The sequence below is a fragment of the Pan troglodytes genome, chromosome 15, assembly GCF_028858775.2.
Source record: "Pan troglodytes isolate AG18354 chromosome 15, NHGRI_mPanTro3-v2.0_pri, whole genome shotgun sequence".
In the NCBI taxonomy this organism is placed as follows: domain Eukaryota; kingdom Metazoa; phylum Chordata; class Mammalia; order Primates; family Hominidae; genus Pan; species Pan troglodytes.
Window position 1 is genome coordinate 92228020 of NC_072413.2, and position 18919 is coordinate 92246938.

The window sequence follows — 18919 nt, forward strand, 5'->3', positions numbered from 1 at the left end:
AAAAGTCAACTGAAATATATACCCAGTTAAAATACCTTTCCAGGATGAAGACAAAGTAGCTTTTTAGATAAACAGAAATTGAGAGAATTAATTATATCAAATCTATACCACAAGAAATGGTAAAGGAAAATCTTTTTTCTTTTCTTTTCTTTTCTTTTTTTTTTGAGATGGAGTTTCGCTCTTGTTGCCCAGGCTGGAGTGCAATGGCACGATCTAGGCTCACTGCAACCTCTGCCTCCCGGGTTCAAGCGATTCTCCTGCCTCAGCTTCCCAAATAGTGGGGAACAGGTCTGCTGCCATGCCCAGCTAATTTTTATGTTTTTAGTAGAGACAGGGTTTCACCATGTTGGCCAGGTTGGTCTTGAACTCCTGACCTCGGGTGATCTGCCCCCAAAAGTGCTGGGATTACAGATGTGAGCTACCGTGCCTGGCTGTAAAGGAAATTATTTAGGTAAAAGTAATGTGATACCAGATGGAAATTGATTTACATGAATAAATGAGCACTGGAAATGGTAAAAATTAGGGTAAATGTAAAGGAAATAACAATTCTACACAAATTCTTTCAGAAAATAGAGGAGGAGGTAAGAACTTTCTGATAAACTTTCAGGCCCAGCATTACCCTGATGTATATATACTCATGAGCGTAGATGCAAACACCCAAAAAATGAGAAATCAAATCCAACAATATATCAGAAGGATAATAATACATTATGACTAGTCAGGGTTTATCTCAGGAATTCAAGATTGTTTCAAAATTTAAAAACTAGTCAGTATAAATCTTGTCAGAAACCTAAAAAAGGAACACCACCATCTAATCATCTCAGTAGATTTAGAAAAAGTGTATGACAAAATCCAACAACTATTTCTGGAAAAAAAAATCTTAGCCAGGTGTGATGACACACACCTGTAATCCCAGCTATTAGGAGGCTGAGGCTGGAGAATCTCTTGAGCCCAACAGTTTTAGTCTAGTCTAGGCAAGATAGTGAGACCCTGTCTTAAAATAAAATAAGGCCTGGCATGGTGGCTCACGCCTGTAATCCTAGCACTTTCGGAGGCCGAGGCAGGTGGATCATGAAGTCAGGAGTTCGAGGCCAGCCTGGCCAACATGGTGAAACCCCATCCCTACTAAAAATACAAAAATTAGCCAGGCGTGGTGGCAGGCATCTGTAATCCCAGCTACTTAGGAAGCTGAGGCAGGAGAATTGCTTGAACCTGGGAGGCAGAGTTGCAGTGAGCCGAGATTGTGCCACTGCATTCCAGCTTGGGCAGCAGAGCGAGACTCCATCTCATAAATAAATAAATAAATAAATAACCTCACAACTCAGTAAACTAGAAATAGATGGGAGCTTCCTCTGTGAGAAACCTACATGTTCAGTTAAAGGTGAAAGACTTTTTCCTAAGATCAGGAAAAGGCCAAAAGTGTCTGCTCTTAACCACTTTTGTTTAACAGTATACTGGACATTCTAGCCAGTACAGTAAGGCAACAAAAAGAAAAAGCATTCACATTGCAGAGAAAGAACTAAAGCTGTCTTTTTTTTCTCAGATAACATTATCATATGTAGGAACCTGCAAAAGAAAAATACTGGAACTTCCAAGCGAGTATAGAAAGGTTATGGGATATAAGATCAATATACAAAAATCAACTGTGTTTCTACAAACCAGCAACCAACAATTGGAAACTGAAGTTTTTCTTAAACTATCAAAATAGCATTAAAATAAGTAATACTTAGAGATAAATCTGGTAAATGTTACATAAGGTCTATAAACTGAAAACTATAGAACATTTCTGAGAGGAAATAATGAGAGAACTAAGTGAACTGAAATATAGATCATATTCGTGGATCAGAAGACTCAATATTGTTAAGATGTCAGTTTGCCCCAGATCAATGCGTATATTTAATGCAAAATAATCAAAATTCAAGTAGGTTAGGTTTTTGTAGGAAATGACAAACTAATTCTAAGATTCGTATGAGAATGTAAAGGACCTAGAATAGCCAAAACAACTTTGAAAAATAGGAACAAAATTGGAGGACTTACATTACCTGATTTCAAGACATAATATATAGCCACAGCAGTTAATACTGTATGATTGGTGTAAAGACAGATAAAGTAATCAATGAGACATAGAGAAAGTTTAAGAAAACTCACACCTACCCCACAAATTGTCAGTTTGTTTTTGACACGGGGCAAAGGCAATTCATTATAGAGAGGATAGACTTTTCAACAAATGATGCTCAAACAGTTTGAAAAATAAATCCATACCTTGCTCCATATGCAAAAGATAAAATAGATCATAGACCTAAATGTTAAAGACTGAAATTATTAAAACTTCTAGAGGAAACCATAAGAGAAAATTTTTGTGACCTTGGGTTAGGTAAAAGTTTCTTACATATGACTCTAGAAGCATGATCCTTAGAAGAAAAATTTGATAAATTAGATCTGTTCTTCAGAAGACACTATTAAGTGAATGAAAAGACAAGTCACAATGGGAGAAAATATTTGTAAATCACATAGATGACAAAGGACTGTGTTCAGAATTCATAAAGAACTTCTCAAAACACAATAATAAAACAACCCAATTTTTAGAAATATGGAAAAATTTTTAAGATGCTTCACCAAAGAACATTGGCAGATGGCCAGTAAACATAAGAAAAGATATTCAACATCATTAGTCATTAGGACAATGTGAGTAAATCTCCAATACACTTGTTAAAATATCTGTACTAAAAATAACAAAAAACAAACAAACAAAAAAACAGCAATTGACCATACGAAGTATTGTGGAAGACTGTAGAGCAACTCAAACTCCCTTACACTGTTGGTGGGAATATAAAATGGTACAACAACTTTAGAAAACAGGTTCTCAAAAATTTAAATATACATCTACTATATTACTCAGCTATTTAATTCCTAAGGATTAAGAGAAAATGAAGCATCTTTTCATATAAAGTCTTATACATGAATGTTCATTGCAGCTTTACTTGTTATAGCTAAAACTGGAAACAACCCAAATATCAGTCAACTGTTGATGGATAAGTCAATTGTGGTATAACCATTCAATGATATAATACTCTTTACATATTCTGGTTATGTGTTGAAATTTCTTCTTCAACTCTGTGGCTTCTCCTGATGTTTTAGATTTTATTTTGTAAACAACATGATTGGGTTTTATTTTTTAATCCAATCTCACACTGTATTTTAATTAGAATATTTTTCCCATTTACATTTAATGTAATTGCATAGGTCATCTTACAATTTGCTTTTTCTTTTTGCCAGCTGCTCTATGTTTCTATTTCTCTTATTTATTTTATTTGAATTAAGTAGTTTTATTATTTCACTTTCCCCCTCATTTATTAGCTTGGAAGTTACAGACTCTTTTACTTTTCTTGTGTTAGTGACCTTAGACATTACAAAAAGGACATATTATCAAAGTCGAATTTCATTGGTATTTTTACCCTTTTCCTAGATAATAATATAATTATTATTTAATCCTCTTCTGACTTATATGTTACTGTTGTTAGCTATTTTATTTATATATTTCAGGTCTCCTAGATATTGTTTTATCTAACCAATATCTATTTAGATTTACCCACATAGCTATCATTTTTTATTACCTATAGTATTTCCATTTGGAATCTTTTTTTTTTTTCTGCCTGAAGAACACCTTTTAGTATTCAGTACAAGTCTGCTGGTAACAAATTATCTTTGTTTTTGTCTGTTTGAAAATGTCTTCCACATGCATTTTAAATAGATGTTTTTATTAGCATAGGATTTTACACTGTATATCTGTAGATTTCTAGAAATATGGAGGCATATTTATGGCTTCTTGACTCTGTGGCTTATTTTCTTTGGCCAGTTTTGGAAAATTCGCAGGTATCTTTTTACATGTGCCTCTGCCTAATCTTCTCTCTCTCCTCCTTCTAAGACTCCAATTTTATGTATATTAGATCTTTTAATAGTATTTCCATGTCCTTTATCTTCTTTTCTTTCTTTTCCATCCTTTTTTCTGTTTGTGATTCATGGGTGTTTTATTCTAATACACCTTCTGTCTCACTAATTCATCTGTATCTAACCTGATTTTTATTTTGATTATTGTATTTATCTAGTCTAGAATTTCCATTTAGCTTTTTAAAGTCTGCCATTTTTTATATCTTAGAGAATTCTCTGTTGAAATCCTCAATTGTATCTTTTATCCTCTTGAACCATGTATGTATCATATAGCACTAGTACCTGGAGCTCCTTTTGGTATGTTTATATTTTGTATTGTTTCTGCTTATTATCTTATCTCCTTATATATGTTGATATTATTGATTATGTGCTTGGTCTTGTATTTGACAAATTATTTGTAGAAATAGTTTGAGGCCTAGGATGATATCTTTCTCATGGAAGGAATATATTTTCTTCTGGCAGACACCTAACTGCACTAGCAATAGAGTCTTACTTAACCTGATTTCAGGTACTGGATGATTTGAAGCTGGGCTGTCCTCCCCTGCAAAGGACAGTCTATTCAGGACTGCCCTTATTCCCTACTGCAGAGGGGCTTACCAGGGACTCTACAAGGCTGTCAGAGAAGTCACTTAGGCTCTCAGTCCCTCAAGACCCTCTTCTAGAATCAGCAAATACCCCCAGGCCCAAAGCAGGCCCCAAATTACATGCTCACTTTTCTGGATATTTGTTGTCTCTTAGATCTTGGAAGGGTAATTTTTTACTACCCTGTTAGTTTCCATAGGCCTGTATGCAGATGATTTTTATGTTTTGTTCAGCTTTAAAAATTATCCTTGCCAAGAGGGTTGATTAGAGTTACCTAGTCTGCCTTTATTGAAAGAGGAAGTTCCCTTTCCTGTTATTATTCCTTCTTGATTTAATCTTAGAATGAGATTAACCCCAACATTTCTATTTATATACCTGCATAGGTTCTCTGTGCACATATATCCCTCTACCATACCCTGTTCACCATCTCCACATCCACACAGATCAACTGATTGTTTTCTAACAATACGTTAGAAGTAATCAAGAACCTAAAATTAAATATTTTGCCAAAACCCTTGTGATATATGTCCTTAATTTACACTTCTAGTTCTTAAGCTTCCTTATTTTGTTGGTGTGACATTACATGTATGAAGAGAAATAATTAGATGAAGGGCAAGATAAGGGGAGATAGGAAAGCAAACATTCCCAGCATTGGGAAGGAAAGAGAAGCATGCAGATTGAATGTAGATTCAAAGAACTGAGAGAAAATCAGTGTGCCTAGAGCATAAAGCAAAAGGAGTTGCCGAGACAGTGAAAAAGCCCAAATTATGCAGATCCTTAGGTGCATTATGCAAGAGAATATTCAAATTATAGTTTTAAATGCTTTGAAATCTCATGCTGACTGTAAAGTCGAAAATGAATCAGAAGAGAGTGATGTAGGATGGAATGGAAGGGATGTAGTGGGTGAGGATCACTTGGAATCTGTTACCCTTACCTGAGCAAACCTTCAAAGTAGTTTGGACTACGGTGGAAGTAGCCTGGTTGGAGAGGTGGATGGATTAAAGAAATAGACAACAAAGCAAAACCAGGACTATATGAGCAATAAAAAACCAATAGTATCAACGATAACTCCTGAAATCCTGGTTTGTAAACCAGGTGGGTAACAGTGGCACACACTAAGATAGGAGACTAGAGAAAGCCCACATTAGGACAAGAGACTGGAGGAGGCCCAGGTGTTACAGGAAATACTGTGAGCTCAATTTTGGACTTGTTACCTTTGAGATACCTTTGAGACATCCGAAGTAGAGTTTGCAGAGAGTTGTATATACGGATGTGATACTCTGAACAGGTCTGCCAATAAAAAAGTAAAATTTATACAGATTACATTTAAAGTCATTGGTGTGGAGGAGATTGTCTACAGAGAAAATGAAGACCAAAAGTGGAGAACTGCTATTGGAAACATAATTTTACACCAAGAAAATAAGGAAGCTTAAGAACTAGAAGTGTAAATTAAGGACATATATCACAAGAGTTTTGGCAAAATATTTAATTTTAGGTTCTTGATTACTTCTAACGTATTGTTAGAAAACAATCAGTTGATCTGTGTGGATGTGGAGATGGTGAACAGGGTATGTAGAGGGGTATGTGTGCACAGAGAACCTATGCAGGTATATAAATAGAAATGTTGGGGTTAATCTCATTCTAAGATTAAATCAAGAAGGAATAATAACAGGAAAGGGAACTTCCTCTTTCAATAAAGGCAGACTAGGTAACTCTAATCAACCCTCTTGGCAAGGATAATTTTTAAAGCTGAACAAAACATAAAAATCATCTGCATACAGGCCTATGGAGACTAACAGGGTAGTAAAAAATTACCCTTCCAAGATCTAAGAGACAACAAATATCCAGAAAAGTGAGCATGTAATTTGGGGCCTGCTTTGGGCCTGGGGGTATTTGCTGATTCTAGAAGAGGGTCTTGAGGGACTGAGAGCCTAAGTGACTTCTCTGACAGCCTTGCAGAGTCCCTGATAAGCCCCTCTGCAGTAGGGATAAGGGCAGTCCTGAATAGACTGTCCTTTGCAGGGGAGGACAGCCCAGCTTCAAATCATCCAGTACCTGAAATCAGGTTAAGTAAGACTCTACTGCCAGTGCAGTTAGGTGTCTGTACATTGTTAGTCCTGCTCATTGCTGGGTCTCTAGGTCTCTAGCACCTAGCAGCACAGTGCCTTGAACATAATTGAGCATTTGAGTGAGTGTATATAGTTAACAGGAATCACTGAAAGGTAGAGATCCTTATTTTTGACTTCTTTCCAGTTTCCCAGAATACGTAGTATGATGCTGGGACTTGAATGAAATTAAAATGATATTATCTTCAGAATTAGATTTTCTTTGGGCTACTTTTGAGAGAGATTAGGATAGAAGGTGAAAGTATTATGACTGACTTGGGAGAAAAAAAGCCCTGTTTCCTCTTTCTTATAGATATTTGCTAGACTTTCCATGGCTGCTTTTTTTTTCTAAGAGAACTGTGTATAATTTTTGGAAAAAAATATTGAATTAATTAAATATTGCTATAGTGAATCATTCAGAAGGAATGGTTCTTTATAATTCACATCCATTAACAAGATTATTTCTTTGAAAAGCACATCCTTTCTTTGCAAAGTTTTGAACTGCTGCTTATTTACATTTTAAGCCTAAATTATGAAATTCCTGTGATTCTAATTTATTACGTTTAAAAATGACTTAGCAGAGTACTGCAGCTGGAAGGCTCAATTGCAAAACCATGGTCTTTAAATTGATTTGTTTGTTTTGATGTTCTTATGATTTGCATGGCAGCATATTTTATTGTATATTTACAATAGTCATATGATACTTACTATTGGTATTTCCTTTATGGAAAGAGTTCTTAAGGATATTTTTATGTGTACCTCCTCATGAATCTTGCTAATCACTGAAATACAGACTTAGGAATGGTAAAACATATCTCCCTTTGTTATTTCTGTTTATTGTCTTCACTTCATTTTTCCCTCTCAGATTTTGATTTTCAGTGATCTCTTCTAGTCCTTTACACCCTTTATTTTAGTGGTGGAATGTGGCAATCAGGGATAGGGAAAATAATGAGGTATAATCATTAAAGGTATCTTAGAACCTGGCATATTTCAATTATTCATAGTTAACCTATTTGAAAGTCTTTTATAAATATCATGATTTTATAATGAAGAGGGCTATTATACTATTATGTTAATTACTAAAACCTCCCACATTTATGATCTTTAATAGCCCAGATATTTTATATGTCCCTGATCTTCAGTATTTTAATATAGAAGTCCCTATTATTTAATTTCAAAATAATCAATGCTATCTCTAAAAATACACAGATATTTTGTAATTTTAGAGTTCCTTTACCTTTTACTAGCACTATTCATGATAAATATATTTTTAAGTTTTATTCAATAAGATTATTTTCAGAATTTGTGAAACTTAAACACTTGCTCTTTTGGAGTAAGCCAATGATTTATTTAATGCTTTTCTATATTGTGTATTTTAAGGAGAAATATCTTCCTGATGGATATAATACAGGCTTGTTGGAGACAGCTATTTCCCTCTCTGCAAGGAGTGTATTATGTTGTTTTACAAAATGCTTTCTTGCACCACTCATGTTAACTAAAGAGCGAATTTAAACACAGACATGTCTACTGCACTTTCCTTCCTTGAATGGGTACAGTTTTTAAAACTTGGAAATGTACCATTAACTCTTAATGTCTCATTTCATTTTTGAGGAATTCAAGTTGGGATGCCAGCCGTACAATAGTAATGTAAGAGGAATGGTAACTGGCTTAAGGCATGCACTTAAGCAATAGAGGAATTTACTTTTCAGTGTCTTCCAAGGTCCATGAGGATGCACACTTATTTATCCAGAGAGTATGGATCTCACATATGTTTGTCCAGAGGGTGTGACTCTGTGGAGGAGAACACTTACTGGTAAGTATTGAACTCTTATTGTATTATGTTTCAGAAAAATATGTTTAGAAAATCAGTTGATTTTTAGCAGTGATGAAATCTCTTAGTCTGTGCTGGTTTCTTAACAGTGGACAGTCCCAGATGTTGAAGTCAGCACAACAAGAGAAAAACCCAAATCCTGATAAGACTTGAGGATTTTTCGAAAATTAAATGCAAAATAGTTGGGGCAAATGTTGCTGCGGGAGTCAAGACTAAGTAATACAGTAAGAAGATATGAAGTTGGAGAGCTTCTCATGTTCTTCCTTTGTATAAAGTTTGCATATGTACAAAACCCAGGACTTTAATGACTTTAAGAGGGGGCAGAATTGCATCTCTTGGAAGTTAACAGACTCATGTGAACTGGAATGTACATTGTGGCCCTCACAATTGATTTTAATATTTATTTGCAAAGTCCTTTCTGTTTCTAAATAAAAGCTGTGCCTTCTGAAACCTGTAAGTGATGTATACTGGCCACATCAAATCTTTTAGAAGTGTTTTCCAAACCCCAAATTGTTAGTGTGGAAGAAATGTTTCTTTTGGGAACACTAAAACAAAGGGGTATGGGAGGATTGATTTCAGAGACCAGTTGCTGCTTCTGCTTTATACTTTAACATTCTTTCCCTCTTTCTCTCAGCCAAGAACTCTCATGATATGTAATTGACTTTTGGTTGAAAAAACATGTAAAATAATGTTTTTGTATATGATACAAAAGTTTAGAATAAAACAAAAATCAGCCACTCTAATATGTGGTAGGTTTTCTGGCAATTAACCATAGCACATAGACATTTGCCACGGGAAATGCCACTGCCAGATCTCCCACACCGCCACATGAAGGCTTAGCATTGCTTTAAGTCATGCCTTAATAAATGATGAATGGAAGTGCAGAGTCCGTGAGGAAGAATTCAGTGCGTAGGAGTGTTTTGGCATCTGGTAGACAATTGTTTGTTAGAGTTGCCAGTTATTAGCTTGCTGGCCTTTATCAAAGTGCTTTACTATTCTGTTTCTTCTGCTGTAGAAATCCCTGTGTTATCCCCTATTGTGATGACTGACAGTGTCCTACTGTGCTGAATCAAGAAGACTGGGTATATAGGTCCAAATCATGGTTATGGAGATGTTAGGGTAGAAGACAGCAGTATGGACATGATAGAAAGAGGATTGAGAATACATTTCTATGTGATCCATTTTTGCTTTGCCTTCTATCTAATTCTGCCAATTCCTAATCTTTAGGACTCACCTCAAAATCTCTTGAAGCCACTTTTTGGGAGATGTGCAAAATGTGTGTGAAGGGAGAGAGCATCAAGAGCAGAAAGCGTAGGTGAGAGGGTAAGAGACATTTAGTCACCCGGCAGCTGCTTACTGAATGCCTGCTGTGTGCTAGGAGGTGGGGATACATGAAGCTTGTGTCCAGTTTTGAAAGATAGGCCATAAACAAATAAACATGTTGTGTATTGGATGATGGTAATGAATAAACTGGTAAAGGGGGGTAGTGAGAACTGGGATAAGGAGGTGACTTTCAGCTCGAAGTAGGGTCATCAGGGAAGGCCTCATTGACAAGGTGGTATTTGAGTAGAGGCTTGAAAGAGGTAGGGGAGCCAGCCATATGGAAATCCAGGAAAAGTAGAACTGAGAACACATACTGTAAGTCATTAAAAGGACTTTGACATTTCCTTTGAGTGAGATGGAAGCCCATTGGAGAGTTTTGAGCAGAAAAGTGACATTATCTGACTTATTTCTTAAAATAATTCCTCAGGCTACAGTATAGAGAATGGATAGTAGAGGAACAGTGATGGAATCAGGGACTGGTTGAAGGTTTTTTGAGTAATTGAGGCTGGAGAAGATGGTGACTTGGACTAGGGTGGCAACAGGAGAGGTGATTAGTGTTCAGATTCTGGATTTGTTTTGAAGGTAGACCCTTCAGGATTTATTGGTCTTTTGACTGTGGGGAGTGAGGGAATGAGAGGAGTTAAGGATGACCCCACAGTTTTTGGGCTGAGCAGCTGGAAGGGCAGAGATGACATTTACTATTTATCAGGATGAGGAAGATTACAAGAGGAGCAGGTTTTAGGGAGAGATCAGTGAAGGTGCCAGCAACTGAGATTCCAACTAGATATCCAAAGGTAATATAGACAGAAGACAGTGGATATACAATAGTAATTATTTAAACGTTCATTTTGCACAAGTTGATAAATCACAAAAGTTCTGTTTAAATGATTTAAATCTTCATGAAGATGTTGCTATAATTCACATTTTATAGATTAGGAGATAATGCAGAAGGATTAATATTCCTAAGATCACTGATATGAAACTTTATTTTATGACTAAGTTCCAGGTTGTTCTACTGACTTTATTATATTATAAAATAGGCATACAAGGGAAATTTTCATTATTGCCATAATTGAACAAGTAATACTTCTTGTTGCCTTTACATTACACACACAAACACACACACTTTCTCTATCTCTCTCTCTCATAGAGAAGTACAGTAATATCTTTGAGGCTTACGTAGAAAGATAGTTTTTTTTGACCCTTTGGTGTGTTGAAAACATACTATAATATAGGCTTTAATTTTGGATATGCATTTTAAAATTCTTTAAATGGTGAATGGAGATGGCTATGAATATAATTAATTTTTAAAAGCATATTCTTAAGAAATTTTCTTTTGAAAACAGTTTACTTCATGGTAATTTGTGTTCTCTTCAGTTGTTTAAAGGGAAATATTTTGCATACTCTTAAGTGTATTCTTTTTTATAGTAGAATGTATGATGTTTATTTTTTGAAACACAAATACAAATAATGGAAACACATGTGATTGTCTGAGCTTTGACATTGTTCTAGGTAGGATGACAAACTGTCACAATCCAAACAGGAAAACAGAAATTAAAACCTCTCTAAAGTTTCTACTCTGTTGCTTAAAGGTTTATGTACTGTTTATAATTTTTATTCAATAAAGCGATGGCAAGTTACTTTATCTTATAAAATCCTAAGACACTTAAATTTTATGTAGTGTAATGAGTTAAATGATCAGGAGCAGATTAATATAGTTCTCTGAAATAAGTACATATCCTTAAAGGTCATATGTCTTAATTTTGTGGAATATGACTATTTAGTTTCTACAACCTTGGGTTTTTAAAAATTATAATTTGTGATCTCTCATCTATGTAAATAGCAAACTCTTTCTGATTATACAGGAAGCCCTGCATGTTGCAGGAGTGGAAATGCAGTTAACGGCTGCGATGTCATTTCTGACCATTCTGCAGGACGAATCAGTGTCAATTCATGCATATACCCACTCATTCCTCCAAGTCATTCTCCTGCATCTGGAGCACAGGGACACAGGTCAGGGGCCCGGCATGCTTAATTATATACTTGTTTATTGTTTTTTTGTGTATGGCCATGATATTATATAAATACTGTTAGCCTGATGAGGATAACTGAGTAAGGCCATGCTGCCTAGGAGTTGAGCAGTGGAATGACTTAAAATAGCTATGGCTGTCTTATAAAACCCACAAAATTTAATATCCTTGAAAGCTGAAGATCCATTAATTCATCTTATGATTTATACTTTCTTGTTACTTTTTTTCCTTTTCTAGCAGTCATGTTTATAGTATTGTACAATAAAAGAGCAAACCTTGGTTTAAAGATATCTCACCAATATTATTTTTAAAAATATAAAAATTTTCTAGATGTTGACTGAGACAAAATAATAGAGAAACTTTTTAGAATAGTAATGAAAATAATTATTTCCATTTTATCATTAAGTGCTATTGTAACTATTAATGGCTGAGTTGAAACTGAATTTGAAGTGATACGTTTAATTTAGTATGTTTTATCTCTGTCAACCAGGTGTCAGCAATGCATGGCTGGAAACTCTTCTGTCTGTTATAGAAGTATTGCCAAAAGAAACCCTACGGCATGAGGTAATACTTTCATGGGGGCAAATACTAATAAGTAAGTCACTCTAAGGTTTTTTTTTTAAAAGGTTTCTTGTCAAAAATGGTTTTTAAAAAAGAAAGTTGTTTTTCATTTTGAATGTAACACGTGCACATTGGAGGAAATTTGAGAAATATAAAATATAGAAGGAAGAAAAAAGAATTCATAGCTCTGTACTTGTCCACTTTTAAGGTCCTGATGTATTTCCTTTCAGATTTTTTTCCTATATATGGTTGCTGCTTGGCTTGCTATATCAGTGATCATACTGAATTTATATATGGTTGCTTTTCACTTAGCATTACTTTCCTATATTTTTTAAACTCATTTGATAGTAGCTGCAGAATATTTTACTTGTGAAACATTTAAGCCTGTTTTCAGGCTTATATTTTACTATTGAATAGGACATTAATGAACATTTCTGTAGAGCTCTTCCTGTTTTTCAGATAATTTAATTGTAGCTTTCAAACAGGAATTAATGGATCAGAGGGCATTAATATTCTTAAGCTTTTGACTAACAATATGTGAAGATGCTCTTTTCCTAGACTTTTATCAGCAATAGTGTTTCTGTTACATTTAATGGGCCAAAAATTGAATTACATTTTATTGGAATTTTTAAATTATTGTGCTGTTGAATATTTTCTCATATTTATATCAGTTTCTCTTTATTCCTTTGCAATTGTTTGATCCTATCCTTTAATCACTATTTATATGTGCTATTTACCTATTATGGTTGCCAATTCTTTGTTATATTTACAAATATTATTCCCAACATGTTGTTTGCCTATTAATTTTCAACATTGAACAGCATACTCTTCTCTAAAGACTTTAAATAAATTACAATGACAGAAGAAGAAAAATGGAAAGAAAAGTATCCACTAATGAAAAGATTTTGTATTCTTTGAACATTATTCCTATATACATTTCTTTCCAAATATGTCATGATTGAAAAAAAGAGTCATCAGCCAATGAAATGTCCTCTACTGACTTCATTAAGTGTCTTTGTCCTTTCTTTGTCTTCATACAGTTTATGGTCCTATCACAATGCTTAAATACTGGCTTGAAAATGGGAAGATTTTCTAGTTATAAGGATGTTTGCATACTTGATGCCAAACATCTAGATGATTATGCATATTTAAGTGCTGAATGTAATATAGACATGTTATTTTTATATTTTTTTGAAAAGCAATATGCTGTATAATGCAATTTTTACTCTAGAATACCATATTATTTAACATGTGGTTTCAAAGATTTTAGATATGTAATTTATTCTAAACTTTTCACTTCTAAATTATCAATGCATATTCAGTAATTCCAGCTACTTTGAGAGGAAACAAGCCAGTTGACTATAGAGTCATAGAATTTTAGAAATTAAAGAGATCTTAGTAGGACATATTCTTGTTTCCATTTTAAATAGATGAGAAACTGGAGATTAGAAATAGCGAGATTATGGGCTGGGCGCGGTGGCTCACGCCTGTAATCCCAGCCCTGTGGGAGGCTGAGGCGGGCGGATCATGAGGTCAGGAGATTGAGACCGTCCTGGCTAACACGGTGAAACCCCGTCTCTACTAAAAATACAAAAAATTAGCTGGGCGTGGTGGCAGGCGTCTGTAGTCCCAGCTACTCGGGAGGCTGAGGCAAGAGAATGGCGTGAACCTGGGAGGTGGAGCTTGCAGTGAGCCGAGATCGCGCCACTGCACTCCAGCCTGGGCGACAGAGCGAGACTCCGTCTCAAAAAAAAAAAAAAAAAAAAAAAAAAGAGAGAGAAATAGCGAGATTATTTGGACAAACTAAAGAACTGGGACTAGAATCAGAGTCTGATCTTCATAGTGTTTTATGGTCTGTCAGGCTGTTGTAGTATTTGAGTGTCCAGTATATACATAATGCAATATCAGACTTGGCTTATTGTACTCAAATGACAGAATTATTTAATAGGATTTATTTGAAGCTATAATGTTTTTCATCCCATTAGGATACATATAAAAATTAATCTATATGGAATAAAAATACATTTCAAGGTATTTAGTCATTATTTGCTTTTTTCTTTTTAAAATATGTATTTCAAAATTCTACTTTTATCTGTGCATACAGAGCATTGTGAAATCACCATAAACTTTACTTCAGTTTTTTCCTAATTGTTTTAATTGCATAATTTGTAATTATCTTTACCTTAATAACTCAGAAGACAAATAAGATAATCCAAGTTATTGAGTCATGAACCTCAAATCGTAATTCAGTTTCTTTAAAAACATTTAGAACTTTAAAATACTCTGAAGGAAATAGCTGATATGAGTGGCATGAATGTATAAAATTTTGTGAATTTTTTTCTCTAAATTTTCTCTTTAGATTTTGAATCCACTTGTTTCCAAGGCACAACTTTCCCAAACAGTCCAGTCTCGTTTAGTTAGTTGTAAAATTTTAGGAAAATTGACCAACAAATTTGATGCCCACACGTGAGTATTTGTATGTAATTTTTGGTCTGCTTTATTACATTGATTTAAAATGTATAATGACTGTGTAACAATATATTTGTATTATTTCATACTGCATACAAATTTAGTTATCTTAACTATTTTAACTTTATGGAATTCTCATGACGAATTTACTTATTCAGATGCCTTTCTTTTCAATCTCATAACTTTTCAGAATTGGTAAGGTTAACTTTTTTCCTACTTCCTATCTTAATCTTCCCTATCTCATACCAAATATAGTTTTGAGGATAAAATAGCGTTATCTTATTGACTTTCAAAATTGGCAGCGGCATAAAGATAGAATTGCTGCTTTTTTACACTGTTGTCATGAATTTGTTATTTTGAATAATTTAACTTATTGTGAGGTTTTATGGAGCATGTTTATAATTCATGTGCTACTTCTTGCCTGCTTATTAAATACCAAATGAAAAGAATGGAATGTTTTGTAATCATGATACAAGAGTAAAGCTGAAGAATATTTTGGTTGATGGTTGCTAGACTCAGATATTCTACTGCTACAGCCTTTTATCTTAGCTATAGACATTTCAACTGCCAATCCAAAATTAACCATTATTTTAAAAAGACTGTGTGATATACATAATTTACAAGTAGCTAATAACATCCAAATTTAATAACATGTAAAATACCTTGTAAACTATTATTTTTTTTCTATTAAAATACATTTGTTATTATTAAGGTGAGTTAAGATTTTAATGATAATTGTTTGGGAATATTATTCTGAAACACTCATTCATTTGCATGTTTCTTTTCTCCCCACCTTCAGCATTAAGCGAGAAATACTTCCTCTGGTAAAATCACTCTGTCAAGATGTAGAATATGAAGTTCGATCTTGTATGTGTCGGCAATTAGAAAATATAGCCCAGGGCATTGGGTAGGTATACTTTGAATTCCTTATGCCATTTCCATGAAAACATGCCATTGAAAGGCTGTATTTGATCTTTAAAAATGATCATAACAAGTACCTCCTCTATGTCTGGATTAAAAGAGATAAAGAGGAATGTGCTTAGCATGGTGGTAGGCATTTGATTAATGTTAATTTCTTTTTTTCTCACCTTAGTTGCTTAGTTATCATTCCAGACACCTAGATTCAGGAAAGAAAAGATAGCCCAATATAAACCATACTTGGAATATGTTTGACTGGCTATTCTTTGACTATATTATTGGGTCATTTCAGATGGGATTGCAGTTGTCCCTCCATATCCTTGGGAACTTGGTTCCAGGACCTCTTTTGGATACCAAAATCTGAGGATGCTCAAGTCTCTGATATAAAAGAGTGTAATATTTCCATATGACTTGCTTATATCCTTCCACATGTTTAAAATCATCTCTAGATGCTAATAGTACCTAATACAATATAAATGCTATGTAAATAGTTATGCTGTATTGTTCAGGAAATAATGACAAGAAAAAAGTCTGTACATGTTCAGTAAAGAAGAAATTTTTTTCTGAATATTTTCTATTCATGGTTGGTTAAATCCACAGATGTGGAACCTGCAGATGTTGAGGGCCGACTACACTCTAATGGGAGGCTTTCTATAGCTCCTGTGCAACTTCAGGCTTCCAATGTTTGTTTTGTTGCTCTCCTTGTTCTTTTTTTTTTTTTTTTTTTTTTTTTGAGAGGGAGTCTCACTCTGTCACCCAGGCTGGAGTGCAGTGGCGCGATCTCGGCTCACTGCAAGCTCCGCCTCCCAGGTTCATGCCATTCTCCTGCCTCAGCCTCCCAAGTAGCTGGGACTACAGGTGCCCACCACCACGCCCGGCTAATTTTTTGTATTTTTAGTAGAGACGGGGTTTCACCGTGTTAGCCAGGATGGTCTCGATCTCCTGACCTCGTGATCCGCCTGCCTCGGCCTCCCAAAGTGCTGGGATTACGGGTGTGAGCCACCGCGCCCAGCTGTTGCTCCCCTTGTTCTATGGGTGCCTGAAGCTCCAGGAGAGGCATAGCAGCCAATCTCTTCACCCGTAAGAACTGATCTCATTTCAATCTTAGAAGTGTGATATTAAAGGGAGTCTTACCTAAAAACCATCTTGGGAAATCTTTTCTTTTAAAAACAAGATTCAAAATTGGTACAAAAATCATTGGAACCTCTCATTTTTAGCAGAAGTTGCACTGATTTCATCTGGTTCTTTGTTGCACAAGCTAGGACAATCAGATTGTGGTCATTTGTACCTTTGTTAATTTTTTTAAAATCTGGGCCAATATTTAAGGCTCTGAAAAGGCTTTTGAATGTCACACAGGGTATGGTAGAATGTCACACAGGGTATGGTGGAATGTCACACAGGGTATGGTAGTGTACTCTGTCCTGTGTCCACTGTTGCTAAATAGTATTTAAGTGTTGTGTTGGAAGTTTAACACAATTAATGAAAGAGTTATCTGTTATGATTATTTTCATTTTTAATGCCCAGAGATAATTAAGTTGAATTTGCATCACTGTCACATGTTTTTGAAAAAAAGAGAACTCTGTTTAAAGATTGAATGGATATAACTTTTACTATAGAGATGAAATTATTTTTCTTATTTTCTTTCATTGTTAATAAATTCAAGGATTTCAGTAGGTATACAAATATATTCTGAGCAAAATTTATATGAAATAAATTTTTATGAACTTTGGATTTGTTCTGTCACATTTTACTCTTCTACCTCCTCTGTCTATATCCTGTATTTGCTGAATGTTTGTGAAGTACTGGTAATGTTAACATCTCTATCTGTATGATCTAGATCAATCTCTTAGAAAAACATGTTTTTTTGTGGCTCTTCAATTGCTTAAGTCCTTGTCATTGTGGTATGCTGCCTAATATGGTAGCCCCTAGTCACATGTGGCTATTTTAGTTTAAAATAAGGAAAATTAAAGAAAATTAGAGCTTTAGTTCCTCATTCATAATAAACTTATTTTTAAAAATGCTCAATAGTACCCTACTGAAGAGTACAAATGATAAACATTTCCATCATTGGAGAAAGTTCTACTTGACAGCATTGTCTTAGAGTCTTTGAGATTTGCCCTGAAATTTTTAAAAGTTTTCTACAACTCTTAATAACTTTCTTGGACTCTATCAACATCTTATGTCAATTATAATTGATGCTATTTTCCATCTTGTACCCAAGAAAGCTAACCACATCACAAGGCTCTCCTTGATCAGAGTGTTTGTCATTACAGTGACACCTTATCATGAGGAATAAGCAGAAACAAATTGTTGAATACAAACTATTTGTGATTGTATTATAAATATTGTATACTCCCTAAAAGTATTTATATTATGTTTCATTCTGCTAGGTAGGACACCTAGAGTCATATATCATCTTCTATATAGAAATTAGTTACCATAATTTCATGTATTAGGTGAATGGAAAATAATTTATACCCTGAAATCTAGATAGAAATATATTATTTAGGTTTCTGCAGTTACTACTGATAAGTTTTTCTTATTAGTCCAGATTTTTGCTGAAGTTGCTTAAAATGGAAAACTATATTATAATTTATAAAGTTTAATATAAACTCTTAGTTATTAAGATTTCTGTAGGTAACAATATTATGCTGGAGGAAGTGGGATTGATTGAAATCATTATGAAATTACTATTAATGTTTCTTATATGTATGGTGTGCTTTCCCAATAAGACTGAAAGCTTCTGGAGAGCAGGAACAGTATCTTTATGATTTTTCATATTTTCTGCAGCAACTAGCCCAGTCACTGGTTTTTAGTAAGTTCCTGCAACACATTTATTGATTTGATTTATTTTCTTCTATTGCTTATTGTGCAGGACAGAACTTACAAAAAGTGTGGTGCTCCCTGAATTAATAGAACTTTCTAGGGATGAAGGCAGCAGTGTACGACTTGCAGCTTTTGAAACTTTGGTTAATCTGCTTGATATATTTGATACAGGTAAATCATGTGGCTACATCTTTGCTTCTGAAAACAGTGTTTTTCTACATGTTTTATGTTACTAATAAGGAATAAAAGTAGATTTAGAATTTCCTATGTTAAGCCTCCCTTCCTCTCCCTGTTTTTATGATTCATTCTGTTTTGGTGTCTTCTTG

At 34.4% G+C, this 18919-nt stretch overlaps 1 protein-coding gene across 11 annotated transcripts in view; it reads left to right on the plus strand.

Annotated features, from left to right (window-relative positions):
- The window catches only part of PPP4R4 (protein phosphatase 4 regulatory subunit 4), a 105279-nt gene that overhangs the window by 44515 nt on the left and 41845 nt on the right, over positions 1–18919 (plus strand). For 5 of the 11 annotated variants that reach the window (XR_010151018.1, XM_016926671.4, XM_016926666.4 and 2 more), the window contains 5 exons: positions 11655–11802; positions 12310–12383; positions 14740–14846; positions 15649–15756; positions 18643–18764. Coding sequence is in view for 10 of the 11 variants with exons in the window: in XM_016926671.4 (XP_016782160.2) it covers positions 11655–11802; positions 12310–12383; positions 14740–14846; positions 15649–15756; positions 18643–18764 (559 nt within the window). In the remaining variant the exon portion in view is untranslated. Of the gene's footprint in view, positions 1–8344; positions 8449–8555; positions 8924–9693; positions 9790–11654; positions 11803–12309; positions 12384–14739; positions 14847–15648; positions 15757–18642; positions 18765–18919 lie in introns of those variants that run through there. The other 6 variants (XM_063793105.1, XM_016926669.4, XM_024348896.2 and 3 more) reach the window with 6 other exon arrangements.